At 36.8% G+C, this 14,865-nt stretch overlaps 1 protein-coding gene across 2 annotated transcripts in view; it reads right to left on the reverse strand.

The window, feature by feature from the left end:
* mast2 (microtubule associated serine/threonine kinase 2) overlaps nt 1-14,865 on the reverse strand; it is a 416,215-nt gene that overhangs the window by 201,257 nt on the left and 200,093 nt on the right. For both annotated transcript variants that reach the window (XM_060830482.1, XM_060830481.1), the window contains exon 4: nt 5,771-5,802. In XM_060830482.1, the coding sequence (XP_060686465.1) occupies nt 5,771-5,802 (32 nt within the window). The remainder of the gene's footprint in view (nt 1-5,770; nt 5,803-14,865) is intronic.

Below are 14,865 nucleotides of genomic sequence, written 5' to 3' on the forward strand. Positions count from 1 at the left end.
TTTTTATTTTTTGGAATGAATAATGGTCCCATCTACCACCAATAGGTTTTCTTTGCACATGCAAGGAAGCACAAATTTACTTTAAATTTGCTGTTTGACCATCTTGATGTCACGAGGACAATTTTGTTTTATTGCCAGTGTGTTTCACAGAGGCACTTGTGTAGGTTTTTAAGGAAAGGATAATGTAAAAGTCCCAAGGTCTAAGTGGTGATTTCACATTGCAAACTCTACAAAAATAGACAAGATGACCTTCAGAAGGCACCCAACCATGTTTATTCAGAATTGTAAGAGTTTATTTAAACTAAATTTGAAAACTTATCTGCATCAGTTATAAACTTGATAAAGAGAGGGTATCAATATAAGCAATCACAAGAAGTACTTTTAAAAATTACACAGCAGGTGATAAGATTATAGAATTTTCTGACAAAGCTGGAGCCAAAGTGAAGTCTATCAATTTTTTGAAAAAGAACTGGGCGGCACGGTGGCACAGTGGTTAGCACTGCTGCCTCACAGCGCCTGAGACCCGGGTTCAGTTCCCGACTCAGGCGACTGACTGTGTGGAGTTTGCACGTTCTCCCCGTGTCTGCGTGGGTTTCCTCCGGGTGCTCCGGTTTCCTCCCACAGTCCAAAGATGTGCGGGTCAGGTGAATTGGCCATGCTAAATTGCCCGTAGTGTTAGGTAAAGGGGTAAATGTAGGGATATGGGTGGGTTACGCTTCGGCGGGTCGGTGTGGACTTGTTGGGCCGAAGGGCCTGTTTCCACACTGTAAATAATCTAATCTAATCAAAACAAGAGTAAATGATCATGAGTAAGAAAGTAAATTGAGAATACATTGCTCATTAGGAGGAAGACAATGAAAAGGTTTGTTTGTGTAGCATAACATCGTATGATATTTAAATGTAAAGTTTAAAACAAAGGTAATAATTCACTGCAACTTTGAATTCTTAGCCGTACCTATGGAATTCATTGTCACAGAATGCTGTGACGCCCAGGTCATCGAGTGTATTTAAGACTGAGATAGACAGGTTCTTGTTTGTTAAGGGGATCAAGGTTTATGGGGAGAAAGCGGGAGAATGAGGTTGAGAAACGTATCGACCGTGATTGAATGGTGCAGCAGATTTAATAGGCTGAATGGCCTAACTTCTGCTCCTATGTCTTATGGTATCTTCCTTTGTCCTTGCAAGTACGAACAAAAATGGTTCAGCAAAAATTTTGAGTGATGGATTGTGAAATATAAAGAATTAACTTTTCATTTCCTTACTGGGCCTAGAAATATCTGTTTTGCATCACTAGTTCAGATATTTCACTCAAAATGTCAGCTTTCACATCACTTTTTTTTCAGCTTTACGGATAATTACAGAATTTAATTCTGCAGTGGCAGAGTTGCTACAACAGCAATTTCATCTGCTGTCCATCAATATAGCTTTAGCATCTCAACTCATTAAACCTGCAAAATAAAAATGACAGACAACTTCTATGAATGGTTGTCAGATGTCAGACTGTCCTTCAGCAAGAGGTAAATAGTGGCAAGAATAAATTGCATCAACATGCAACATGTTTACACGATGTCTCAAACCAATTCTTATGCACATAATTACCAAAGGTTTACACACACCAGCTGCCTACTTATATATACAAAATACTGAAAAAAACTGAAAGTTTATAAAACATGTTCTCCAGTTTATTATACACTAATCAGTAGATTACTGGAAGCATTGATTAGGCCACAGTTTAATACAGATAAATGTCAAGAGAACCCCTCTGAATTTCAAGCTTTGAAGTCGCTTCCTAGCTATTTAGTTTATTGCTGGTGACTTTCAGTATTGTGCCAAATATTAGCTGATCCCATACAAGTTCAATTTGAGTCAGAATTCACACCAAGATTAACTGTTAGGATGCCCACATTACCAGTCTGCAGATTAAATGAAAATTTGTGTGTTCATTTCTCAAGTAATTCTATATCCATCGTTACATAATTTAACGTTGGTTCTTAATTGCTAACTTCTTCGTTTATGAAATAAATAAAAATGTACTTTGTGTCCAAGATTCAGGAACTACAATCAGCGTGGTAAGCCAGCTCATACTCCAGTTCTAAAGAAGTGTCACTGGACTTGAAACACCTCCACAAATGATGCCAGACCTGCTGAGTTTCTTCTACAATTTCTGTTTTTGTTTGTTTTATATACCCAGCATCTGAAATTCTTTGTTTAATTATGCAACTTGCATGAGGGAGAGAGACATTTGGTCCAGATTTTCTTGTCCAAATAATGGTGAGGGTATCCTTCATTATTAATATGAACAGAACTTACATTTATAGAACATGTTTGATTATGACAGGATACTTAGGTGGTATACTTTAAGCATTACAGGTGAATTCAAAGCCTTATGAGGACTCTGAAATATGTCCATATTACTGCCATATAGATTGCCTATTAACTGACTATTCCCAAACCTCTGCAATGCACCCAAGATGCCGAATCCTTCCACTTCATTCCTCAGCCCTTAAACCGACTCAACACCCCCTACCTCACCACTTCATTCCTCTCAGCCCTTAACCCCACTCAACATCCCCTACCTCACCACTTCATTCCTCTCAGCCCTTAACCCCACTCAACACCTCCTACCCCACCACTTCACTCCACTCAGCCCTTAACCCCACTCAACATCCCCTACCTCACCACTTCATTCCTCTCCGCCCTTAACCCCACTCAACACCTCCTACCCCACCACTTCACCAACTCGCTGCTGCTAGTCTGAAGCCTCCAGGAAAGACGACATTCTCTGGCTCCCCTCGTGCTGCAAGAGTTCAAGAGAAGTTGCAGACCTGAACCACAACTGCACAAAGTTGACAGTCCCATGTCATCCTTAAACAGATAGGAATTTGGTGCCATGAGAGTTTGACTTTTTCATGAAGGGAGGATGCAATTACAAAAAAGGTTTTATTTCCATGAGCATTCACTGCACACAGCTGAATTACAAGAAAATACTTGCCACTGAATGGCATGAGGCCTGATCCACCACAGAGAAGCCACTCAATTAAGCTCAAAGATCTGTCATTGAGAAAGTGAAATTGAAGTTTCACCTAATTAAGTCACCATGGCCACCACATTACCCATTCTTGAAGGTTCAATAAAATACCCTCTATAATTTCAGAATTTTTAAAAGTTTGTAAACAGCAAGATTAATAATAATTCTTGTAAGAAAGAAGAAAACTAAACGAACAGGCTGGGGCTGTTTTCCCTGGAGCCTTGGAGGCTGAGGGGTGACCTTATAGAGGTTTACAAAATCATGAGAGGCATGGATAGGATAAATAGACAAAGTCTTTTCCCTGAGGTCGGGGAGTCCAGAACTAGAGGGCATAGGTTTAGGGTGAGAGGGAAAAGATATAAAAGACACCTAAGGGGCAACTTTTTCACGTAGAGGGTGGTATGTGTATGGAATGAGCTGCCAGAGGATGTGGTGGAGATTGGTACAACTGCAATATTCAAGATGCATTTGGATGGGTTTGGAGGGTTATGGGCCAGGTGCTGGCAGGTGGGACTAGATTGGATTGGGATATCTGGCCGGCATGGACGGGTTGGACTGAAGAATCTGTTTCCATACTGTACATCTCTACGACTTTATGTGGAACAAAGTTTTAGAACACTACTCTCACAGCACTGTGTCATCTGAAATGGGAAAAGTCTGACTACTACCACAAAAGTCTGTTAGGAAGTTTTACCTGTTGTTGCGAGTAGTAGTCTTCCCTCTATTTTGTTTCAAATGATCTGGTGTGGACACTATTGTTAAAACTCATCATAAAGTTGATAACTTCCCAAATTGGATATAGCACTTCCCGAACAGTAATATAAATACATAGGTATGTATTTTCCATGCATACATATCCTTGAGGCATTGTCTTATAAAGTACATTGAAACTTCACTCTTAAACTATGCTTGATTAAATTTAGCAATATTTGCTACCTGAATTGCATATCAACAGTGAAAAAGTAATGTCTTCAACAACATTGACAACCCTTGCCCTGAAGGTCAATGTCACCAAAGGTCAGTTTGGAGAAACAGTGCTGGTGGATGCAACAAGAAACTTTCAATGTTTAATTGTTTCATTATAAATGCAGGGAAATTTAATTCCAAATTTATAAATTTCAGGTTATGCTCACATAACAGATGAGGTAACTGAGTTAACGCTTAAGCGATTTGAGTGAATAAGAATTCAATATTATATCTTTACAGATGTTTCTGGCATAACCAAAGGGTGGATAAATGGGTCAAACTTCTTTGATTTGTCAGTGGTTTGTAGGTTAAAAACTTTACTGAACCAGAGTCACCAGGTTCATTTCACTTTCTGCCATGAACTGACTGATCAGGATCAAAGCAGTAACCGGAAGTTAGCCTCAGCAGCTCATTGTGGTTTAGGATGAGGAAAAGTCAACCTATATTCTAGGTGGGGATTGGTGAGTAAAAACCACACACATCACCATCTGATGAATAAGATGTGCTTCATGTCATAATCCGAGCTGATGTTTAACAATAAAACAGATGTTTATTACACAAAAGAAATGAAGATAAAATAGAACAAAAACTATTTACAGATAACACAAATTTAAAGATTTAGAAAGATGGTAAAATATACAGTAACTAATCCCAAAAACTTCCCTTTCCAGGAGTCACACCAATAAAATCTCCTTCTCTTTCATGTTTATAATGCTTATTTTAATGATGGCCCTAATTACCCTTCTTGATAATCTGACAGCCTTTTCCTTGATGGAAACATAGAAGTTAAGACCAGGTGTAGACCTTCTGGCCCTTCAATCCTGCTTTATTATTCAATATGATTATGGCCAATCCTTTATTTCGGTACCACATTCTTACTTTTCATTTGTCATATAACTGAGCTGTGGCTTCCTCAGCTTCACATCACCCCTTCAAGGGTTTTAACCACACACTTTTGATCTGGAACTTTTAAAATAAATTCCTTACGCTGAAGAAATCTTTCTTAATAGTGCTAAACTTCCTCCCTTTCTCTGAAGCAACTGTTTTACACATCTGCAATCTTTCCTGAAATGGGAAGTATTTTTGCTTTCCCCTCACAAGATATGGGTGTTTCTCCTAAGCCCCAAAACCAATTCCAGAATTTTCTATCTGATTATGCTGTTCACTTAAACTCACCCAGATGTAAACAAATTCCCATTAGCCTCCTTGATTACACTCTCAAACTGTTCTTCAAAACATTCATCATGGCTAGAGAAACACCTATGAGCGAATCGTTAAACCTCTCCAGACACAGAAAATCCATATTCCACCTGTTCAAAATTCAAAGATCTAAAATTAACGATATCAAATCATATTTATCTCAACTATTCTTCATATTTAAGGAGGCTATTGAAATTTATTAAGCTGAATTGCATCAAAAATAACCACTTGGGTGTGAAAGGAAATTTCTTGGAATAGCAGTGAGACCATAACAAATAGTGAGATCAAGAAGATGGAGGATTTCAAAGGAGTACAGCTGATATTGGAAATTGGCAACTGTAATTTCAATTCAACAGGGAACACAACATAGAGTGAGAAGAGGGCATTTCGCTCATTTAAACAAGGACTTCACTTGAACTGGTAGTGCTTGTTGAGTGCCTTGTAGGCTTGAAATGAAATGTGCTTTAATTCCAGCATTAACAATCTTAACTTTGAGTGTAAAATTCACAAAACAAAAGCTTTAAACACTCGATACATCATAGACACAAGATTCTAAGTGTATTAGTGCATACTTACAAACTTCCTTTTCTTGGCAAGCTTAATTCTTTCTGCAAAATAAACACAAAATGATGCACATTATTTCAAAAAATAACATTTTAAATTAGCATCATTTCAATGCAAATTATTTTAAAAAGAGAGGCATGTATAAATGTCACGTCTAATCTAGTAGGAACAATACAATGGCATCATGGCATTGTAAGCTGAAAGCTCAATTCTGTCATATTCTTGGGTAACAAACCATGTGTGAAAGCAGGACTCATAATCCAATGCTGATAGAGTATAGATGATTAATGAATCCTTTTTAAAAATATAGCACAAACTATTCATTGACAAATCATGCCACAGCGTAAGGATGGAAACAAGAAAAGCTATTTAAAAGTTTCCAGATGGTTGGTGGGCACAATGATTATAATCTAATATGATGATTTCTCCTCCTCCCTGATTCAACATCAAACACATAATCACTGTTGAACTGGGAATTCCACAAATTCACTAAAAGTTTGTTTAACTTCTCACACTTTCTCTACTCATCCATTTGACCACCACACTTTCCTGAAAATAGATAGCTTGAATTTCTGTGCAAACTCTTTAACTCTACTGAGTTTAGTCCAGTATTTAAAAATCAATTCACAAATTGGTAGCAAAAGAAATGAAGATGGAGAGATTATCTAAATTTAGCCATCAAAAACATATGATATTCTAATGTTTCAAATTTGCCATAAGGAACATTGCATTAATTTGTATCATCTGTGGACATCTTTACTACAGACTCAATAATCTCTTTGGAAAATGTCCTGTATTGATTGGTTTGTGTCAGAGATAGAAAGGCTTTAATATGTGCAGTCTTGCATATTGCATTAATTCAAAGATGTACCACTAGGTGGTAGTAAGTACATGCTATAAGTCCAACACCTCAAAATAAGACAATGTAGGAGCAGCAAGTCAAGAACTCACACTTTCATTAATGCAATTTTATTAACTTCTTTACTGCCATTAATTTAAAAAAAATCCGGATTCACATGCCCTCTTCCCATTTTGCAGGACTTTTAAGAAAATAGCACCTAACCTTTCACTGGGATTTTCAGGACAGGAATCAGGCCTCAAAGATCAGCCACATCGTCTGTAGCCATCACATTTTAAAAAATGCAAGAATTTAAAGGCAGCGTGCAGCACTCAAAACATCGACTGCAGCCTCATTTTCAGCTCCCAATGCAACCCACGTTTTGGAAAACCTTGGTATATAATATGCAAACTTCAGCTTTGAAATAGCACACAAAGACTCTGAATTTACTTGCTCTTTTATACCTTAGACCCCTCCCTTTAGAAGGTTTCATTTTTTTGTTTCAAAACAATTTAATTTTAAACTACTAGGTTTCAAATATGCGAGACATACGTTATCATAAAAAAGTCATAAAACAAAGCTTTATGTGAACACCCTTGATCGAAGATCTATTTTAGTTAATATTTCAGTTTCATGGCCTCACTTACTAAAACACAAAAGGGGTCTTAAAGGAAAAATACAACCATTCCTTGCGAAAAAGAAACAAAAATGGAGGTAGATATCCCGAGTTTCCATTCAAATTTACTCAAAAAGGTAGTCTTACAATAAATAAGCTATCGATGCAAGGACTTGCAATTACATAGATGAGTAACCTCAAATTATTGCCAATAATTTAAAACAGTACTGGTACGGCTTTATACGAGCATTGCCTGTAAAGTCCTCAAAGTTTTCAGTGCCTTGCATAAAACTGAAAGATTTAAATCCTGATCTAGTGTTCCAGCATCATAAATTACAACAATATACTTAGGTTGTGAAAATGCAAATCACAACTTGACTAAAAGGTGTTTCATCATTTCCAAGCTAACTACAACAGAAAACTAAATCAAAAGAAAACCAAATTAAGCTGATGCATCACAAGAGACATGAGGCTTTTAATATGCTTTATGTTTCAGCTGTTCTTTGTAGGAGAACATATTTCCCCTAGGTAACAAATATGATGCATGATTATTATTATCTCATTTCCGAATTCATCATCATCATTAGCTAGATCCTGAACATTTCAAGGCTCTACAGATGGTGACACTTTTTCATTTACATTGGAAGCTGAATGCCATTTAACAGGGGCTTTGTCAGCTATGTATTCCAATGATGTTGCCTACATCTTGTTCTAGAAATAATGCAATCTGAAGCCAATAGTTGCGTGTCAAGATTTGACCATACATAATTTGGATAACGGAGCACTTTAGCTGTCAATTCAAATACATTATCTACATTACATTAGGAATGCTACAGCACTCAATCTGAAGGTCAGTAATTCAATCTCTTAAATGCTTTCATCCATTAAGTGTGCATAATTTGTGACTCAAAATTACACAACATGTTTTAATCAATACTTCACCTTGCCCCAATTGATAATTTCTTCTTAAATTTGCTTCCATACTCTTTTCAAAAGAGGGTAATTACATAATTCCATAATTATATGATTAATATTACCATAGATCACAAGAACCTTTGAAGCTTCAAAAAAAAACTTTCAAAATTAAGGGTCAACTTGCAAACCAAATATAAAACATGAACACTGGGGTTAGTGCACCCCTGTTCATCAGTCACCATTCACAACGCACTCTGTGTGATCATGTCTTAAACTATACACGTATATGTAATCTTGATCTTTTCGATAGTAAGGGGACAACTTAAAGTTTGCAAATGATAAAAAAAAGAGTTGGGAGAACAGTAAATTGTGAGAAGGACAGTGCAGAGCTTCAAAAGGACATTTATAAATTGATGGAATGCACTAAATGGAAAATAAATTTCAATGTGGAGAAGTGCAAGGTAACATATTATGATACAAAGAAGAGTACTATTCTAAAGGATGTGTAGGAGTAGAGAGACGTGGCTATGTATGTGCATAATTCATTAAAGGTGACAGGACAGGTACAGATTTTATAAAGTGCACATTATTCCAGGATTCATTAAGGGGGGCATAAAGTACAAGTGCAGGAAATTTCTGCTAAACTTATATCGGACAAAAGGTGAACCTCAGCTGCTGTACTGAATATAGGACTGGTCAGTACATTTTAGTAAAGATACAAATGCATTGGACAGTGCAGAACAATGTTTCCAGAGAAGAGAAGCTTCAGTTCTAAGGATAGATTGGATAACGTAGGACAGTTTTCTCTGTAGAGGAGAAGACCAAAAGGAGATTTGATATAAGCTTTCAAAATTCTGAGGGATTTTGGAGAAAGCAGATTGACAGAAACTTGTAAAAGGATCAAGAACCAAAGCACACAGTATTAAAGTGTTTTACAGAAATAAGCAAATGCAAGATGAGAAAAACCGTTTTCACACCACAAGTTATTAAGGTGTAGAACACACTAACTGGAAATGTGGAAGAAGCAGGTTCAAATGATGCATTCAAGAGGGTATTGGCTGATTATTTAAATGGAAACAACATACAAGATTATGAAATTAAGCAGCAGATTGCCACTAAATCAAAAGGCTCAGCCTCCGAGTACAGACATGATGGGTTGAATAGCCACCTTCTGCACCATGACATTTCTGAGATTCTACGAAACTCTTCACATTCTGCTTGGTGACACAATCTGTATAACTGCTTAATCCCACGCAGCAATTTATAAACAACATTCCTGCCTAAGAGGTTAAATCCTAATTATATTTCGCAAACACTCAGCTATTAGCTTAAAAATGGTTAATTTTCTATGCCAAGTGTTGTCGTAAAGACGCACATTGACATTGAAAGAATAAATGATGTCATCTTCTATTCTGGGTCAACTTAAATAATACAATGTGTTATGCTTACTAAAAAAATTTGCAACAGAAATATAGATGGCATCAGATCCCACTGCATACAGGTTATACAATACATATATAATGGAAACATGGTTACATTTGAAGCCATAATTAATGAGATTCGAAATCATACAGTTGATGGAAAAAAGTCATTGCTTGTTGATGTTTTAATAAAGTTACTTGCAGCTAAATATTTTTTGGGAAAACCTAAACCGAGTGTAAAGATTATTAGAAGTTAGATATCATGCAAATTTATCCATCTCCTATTCTCTGCGCAATTGTTAAGTGCTACCAACTGAATACACTTTCCATGAGGATTAACTTGGACAATAATATGGTGCTGTGTCATTTTTAACGAGAGTCATACAGTCATACTGAACAGAAACAGCCCCTTTGGTCCAATTCGTCCATGACGACCAGGTTTCCTAAACTAAACTAGTCCCATTTGCCTGCATTTGGCCTATTTCCTCCGAACCTTTCCTATTCATGTACCTGTCGAAATGTCTTTTAAATATTGTAACTGTACTTGCATCTACCACTTCCTCTGGCAGTTCATTCCACATAAAAGCCACCCGCTGTGTGAAAAGGCTGCCTCTCAGGTCCGTTTTAAATCTTTCTGCTCTTACCTTAAAAATATGCCCTCTGGTTTTGAACTCCCCAACTGTAGAGAAAAGATCTTTGCTATTCACCTTATATTTGCACCTCTTGGTTTTATACAACTCAATAAGTTGTATAAAAGATTACCCTCAACCTCTTACGCTCCAATGTAAAAGGTCCCAAATTATCCAGCCTCTTCTTCTAAGTTAAACACTCTATTCCCGGTAACATTCTTGTAAATCTTTTCTGCACTTTGTCCAACTTGATAACATCTTTCCTATAGCAAGGCAATGAAAACTGTACACAACACTCCAAAAATGGCCTCACCAACATCCTGTACAACCACAACATGACATCCAAAACTCAATGGTCTGAGCAATGAAGGCAAGCATGCCAAGCGTCTTCTTCACCATTCTACCTGTGGTGCAATTTTCAATGAATTATGTACCTGTACTCTTGGGTCTCTGTTGTATAACATTTAAGACTGTACTGTTGGATAACTTAAAACGAGTGTTTAATTCATATGTATAGGCATATCAGTTAATAACGTACGTCACACAACAGTTATCAGCAACAAAAGAGCTCAAGCCTTTAAATCCCATGTTTGGAAACCCCTTCACAATTCTCCATGCAAAATACTAACTTTTAAATTGCAAATAAATGTTGATGTTGAAACTCACTTGACTACTTTTGACTTAATTTTCTAGCCTTGGGAGGCTTGGCATTTTATCTTGCTTATCTTTTATTCCCACTTGCTGTTTTATTTAATATTTTCCATGTAATTAGGTTTTAAATCTAATTCAAAGTTGCATATAAGCCAACATTCAAACTACATTTTTTGTTTAAAATGCTTGATTATAGTCATGAATGTGGAAGTGTTTTGGGCAAAAGGAATTGAACAATTTTTCACATGTGATTCATTTCAAGCGACATAATGGATAGGCTGTTATGAGGCAGCAACACACTAGGAGTTCAGATGTCAGATATAGGAGCAAGAAACTCAAGTCCTTTATCAAAGTCATCATACCCCCTAGAGGGACTGATGCTTTCATGCACAATTTATTAAAACAATCATGATACAAGCAGCATTACTGAAGCCATTGAAGGTAGAATCTGTTTGCAGAGATATGTAACAATTGCACATTAAGACATTCCAACATTTGTCATAAGATTCATCTACAAAGAAGCAACCTTTCAGCTCAAAATTTGGAAATCTCAAATTATGAGTTGGAACATAAGGTATTTGAACTTTCTAATTGCTGTACTTGATTACAAACTGCAACTCAGGAGGTTTACTGAATCTTAAGAAAGCTGCTTGAGGTATTTTTTGCACAAAGTTTTCACCTTACATGAATGCATCTCAGTAATGGAATAAAACAAAGGCAAAAGGGAGCAGGAAATCATGATGCAGGGGCTAATTAACAAGAAAATAACTGAAGTAAACTCTGCTCATTAAATTTTGCACTGCTATATATTTTCTGAAAAACTGCAAGATAATTCTATCCAAATTAAGCAATATTACCCTTTCAAAGGCTTGCAATGTAAGCATATTATTTCACAATGGACAAAATCACAACAGAATTATGCTCCTTTCATGACTTACAATTTTAAAAATATACAAACTAATGACCATGAAAAGAGTGCTGATCTGTATCTCAGTTCGAAAGTAGATCCATCTAAGTATATGATTACATATAATGACAATGAAATACCTTACATAGAGGCCTGTGCTAATTAATGTTATTTTACTACTTATATTTGAACACAAATTCTGACTTATAGAAATGGAGTTGTATTCCATAGAAACAATGTTAAAGTTTTAATCATTCAGATCTTAGCTTGTCAACGTTCTGCCTTTTAAAACAAATGTTACAACAACCTGAGTAAGAACATTTTCGATTTATATTTAACCAGCATTTAAACCCATAAGTGGGCTCAAGTCTATTGGAGTACATTATTAAGAGGCTTTAATTTTCCACATTGCATGTGTATAAGTCTCACATGAGCCATGCATGTGCTAGACAGAAAAAAATGCAAATTATGTAGGACAGACCTAACCTGGCAATTATCATCCCATCAATCTGCTCTCAACCTTCAGCAAAGTGATGGAAGATATCTTTGACAAGTCTCTTCCAAAGTCAAATCTTCTCTCAACAAACTTGTATTGATCTTAAACTATGCTTACTTAAAACATCTTAACGGGCCAGGTCAGCTAACCACAGCAGGAAAATGCTACATTATGAAACGACGTATCATGAGAAATTCAAGGGCAGTTCATCGGTTCTTTCATAAGAAAGTGTGGGAGTTGAATCATGCATCAAATAAGACATAGATAGATTCTTCTGATTGTGACCCAGGTTCAAATCTAGCTGCAATAATTATTACATCCTTTATGAATTTGAAAGTTCAGATTTAGGCTTTGGGCCCTCTTCCTAGTATTTAAATGTTGAAGGCAGTAAGAAGAGCAGGAGAGGAACAAAATGATTCATCATAATCAGTGTTAACGTGACATTTTCCCTTTCCGTTTTCAGTACCAGTTGTACGGGATGGGAAGAGTAGCATTCTCTACTCATTTTGAGAGGAGGACTATTCCTCCTAGTGATACTCAAGAGATACAAACCTTGATCGGGTTATTCAGCACAATCAGTTTACAGCACTACAGTCAGTTCTGCGAAAACACAGTAGCCCTATTCCCATGCTATCCCATGATATAAGAAAATGCACCATTTAAACAAATGGGGCCGAAATCGTGTTATAACCAATACACGCTTTAAAATTTCGTGCTTTAGAAAGTGTCCCCAGTTCATCAATCGTGCTATAGCGAATTTGCATTAACGAAACACGTATTATAACAGAACGACCTGTATTTATTTTCAATGCAATAGGACAATGTCTGGACAACAAAGAAAGATCAGTTCTTCTCTCCATCAATTCTTCTCTCTTCTCTCTAAACCAATAAGGGGGATTTGGAAAAAGCACAAAAAGACTGACAAGAGCAACAGAAACAGAAACAGATTATAATTCTCAGCAATTCCAAAATTTCAAAAAGCACAGCCTAATGGCTAGACTAAATGGCCCCATGAAGTGCTGTAAAATTTTGCGATTTTATAGGTTGCAACTCTTTTCTCCACAAATGACTGTGAGGTGAACTTTTTTAAAATTCTGAAAGGGTTTGATAGGAAAGATATAAATATGATGCTTTCACGAGTGGATTTGTCCAAAACTAGGAACTATAAATATAACTTGGTCCTTAATCAATCCTGCAAGGAATTCAGAAAAACTTCTTTAACTAAAAAGTGTTGAAAACCATCACACAAAGTTTTTGAAGTAAATGGCACAGATGGGAAAATAGGTCAGTATGAATTTGTACAGTGAGATGAAATTACTACTTGGACAAGAGGCAAGTGGAGATGTGGAGAATAGATTAGTTTGGTTGGAGTGGCACGTTTTTGAAATGCAATTAGAAGCAAATAGTTCTACACATATTGGCCTATCATATTTCCAAATCCCTTCAACATGATCTATAGTCCAACTTTGAACATGCATTTCCGACCATTGTTCTGCATGAGATGTCCAAAACAATCATCAAAATGATGGTTAGCCATAAATACAGAATAGTGAAGTATTAATGAGTTCAATTTACAATGGTTATTTTTCTTGCTAACTAGCTTTTGAACAGCGATATCCTGGAGCTGAGATGACTGACCTCCACCAACCATAACCTATGTTTTGTTCAATTACAGCAATTATGCATTTAGAACTTCACAATGATTAATATTGATTTCATTTTACAAACAATATCCCATTAGGTTTTGGTATCTGATCTGCATTTCTTATCCAAGACTATTTTGATTGTATTCTGATTCCTGACCAAGTCCCAGATCTCCTGAGTGCCTATTGTTGTAGCGAGATCAAGATCTCGATAGGTTTTTGAGACCAAGTTCCAGAAAAAAAATCAAATCCTACCTAATAATTTTTCCCATTATATAAAAATAATAAAGTTTTAAAATTTAGAAATAACAGCATATTTAACTATTGCATGGTAGTAACATCAGGATGCTTGTGAAATGATGCCAGTCAAAAGGATTGCTTTGTCCTGGATAGTTTCAAGCTTTTTGAGTGTTATTGGAGCTGCACCCATCCAGGCAAGTGGGGTGTATTCCAATACACTCCTGATGTGTGCTTTGTAGAAGGTGGACAGGTTTTGCAGTATCAGGAAGCGATCAACTTGCTGCAGTGTTCTCAGCCTCTGACCTGCTCTTGTAGCAGCAGTGTTTATGTGTTGAGTTTCTGGTCAATGGTACCCCAAGGATGTTGATAATGAGAGATTTAGTAAAGGTAGCACCACTGAATGTCAAGGAGCAGTGATTAGGCAGTCCCTTTCTGGAGATGGTCATTGCCTAGTGTTTGTATGGTGCAAATGTTAATTGCCACTTATTATTTGGATATTGTTGTGGTTCTGTTCGCCGAGCTGGGCATTTGTGTTGCAGACGTTTCGTCCCCTGTCTAGGTGACATCCTCAGTGCTTGGGAGCCTCCTGTGAAGCGCTTCTGTGATCTTTCCTCCGGCATTTGTAGTGGTTTGAATCTGCCGCTTCCGGTTGTCAGTTCCAGCTGTCCGTTGCAGTGGTCGGTATATTGGGTCCAGGTCGAAATGCTTATTGATTGAATCTGTGGATGAGAGCTATGCCTCTAGGAATTCC

The sequence above is a fragment of the Hemiscyllium ocellatum genome, chromosome 9 (genome assembly GCF_020745735.1).
Source record: "Hemiscyllium ocellatum isolate sHemOce1 chromosome 9, sHemOce1.pat.X.cur, whole genome shotgun sequence".
NCBI lineage: Eukaryota > Metazoa > Chordata > Chondrichthyes > Orectolobiformes > Hemiscylliidae > Hemiscyllium > Hemiscyllium ocellatum.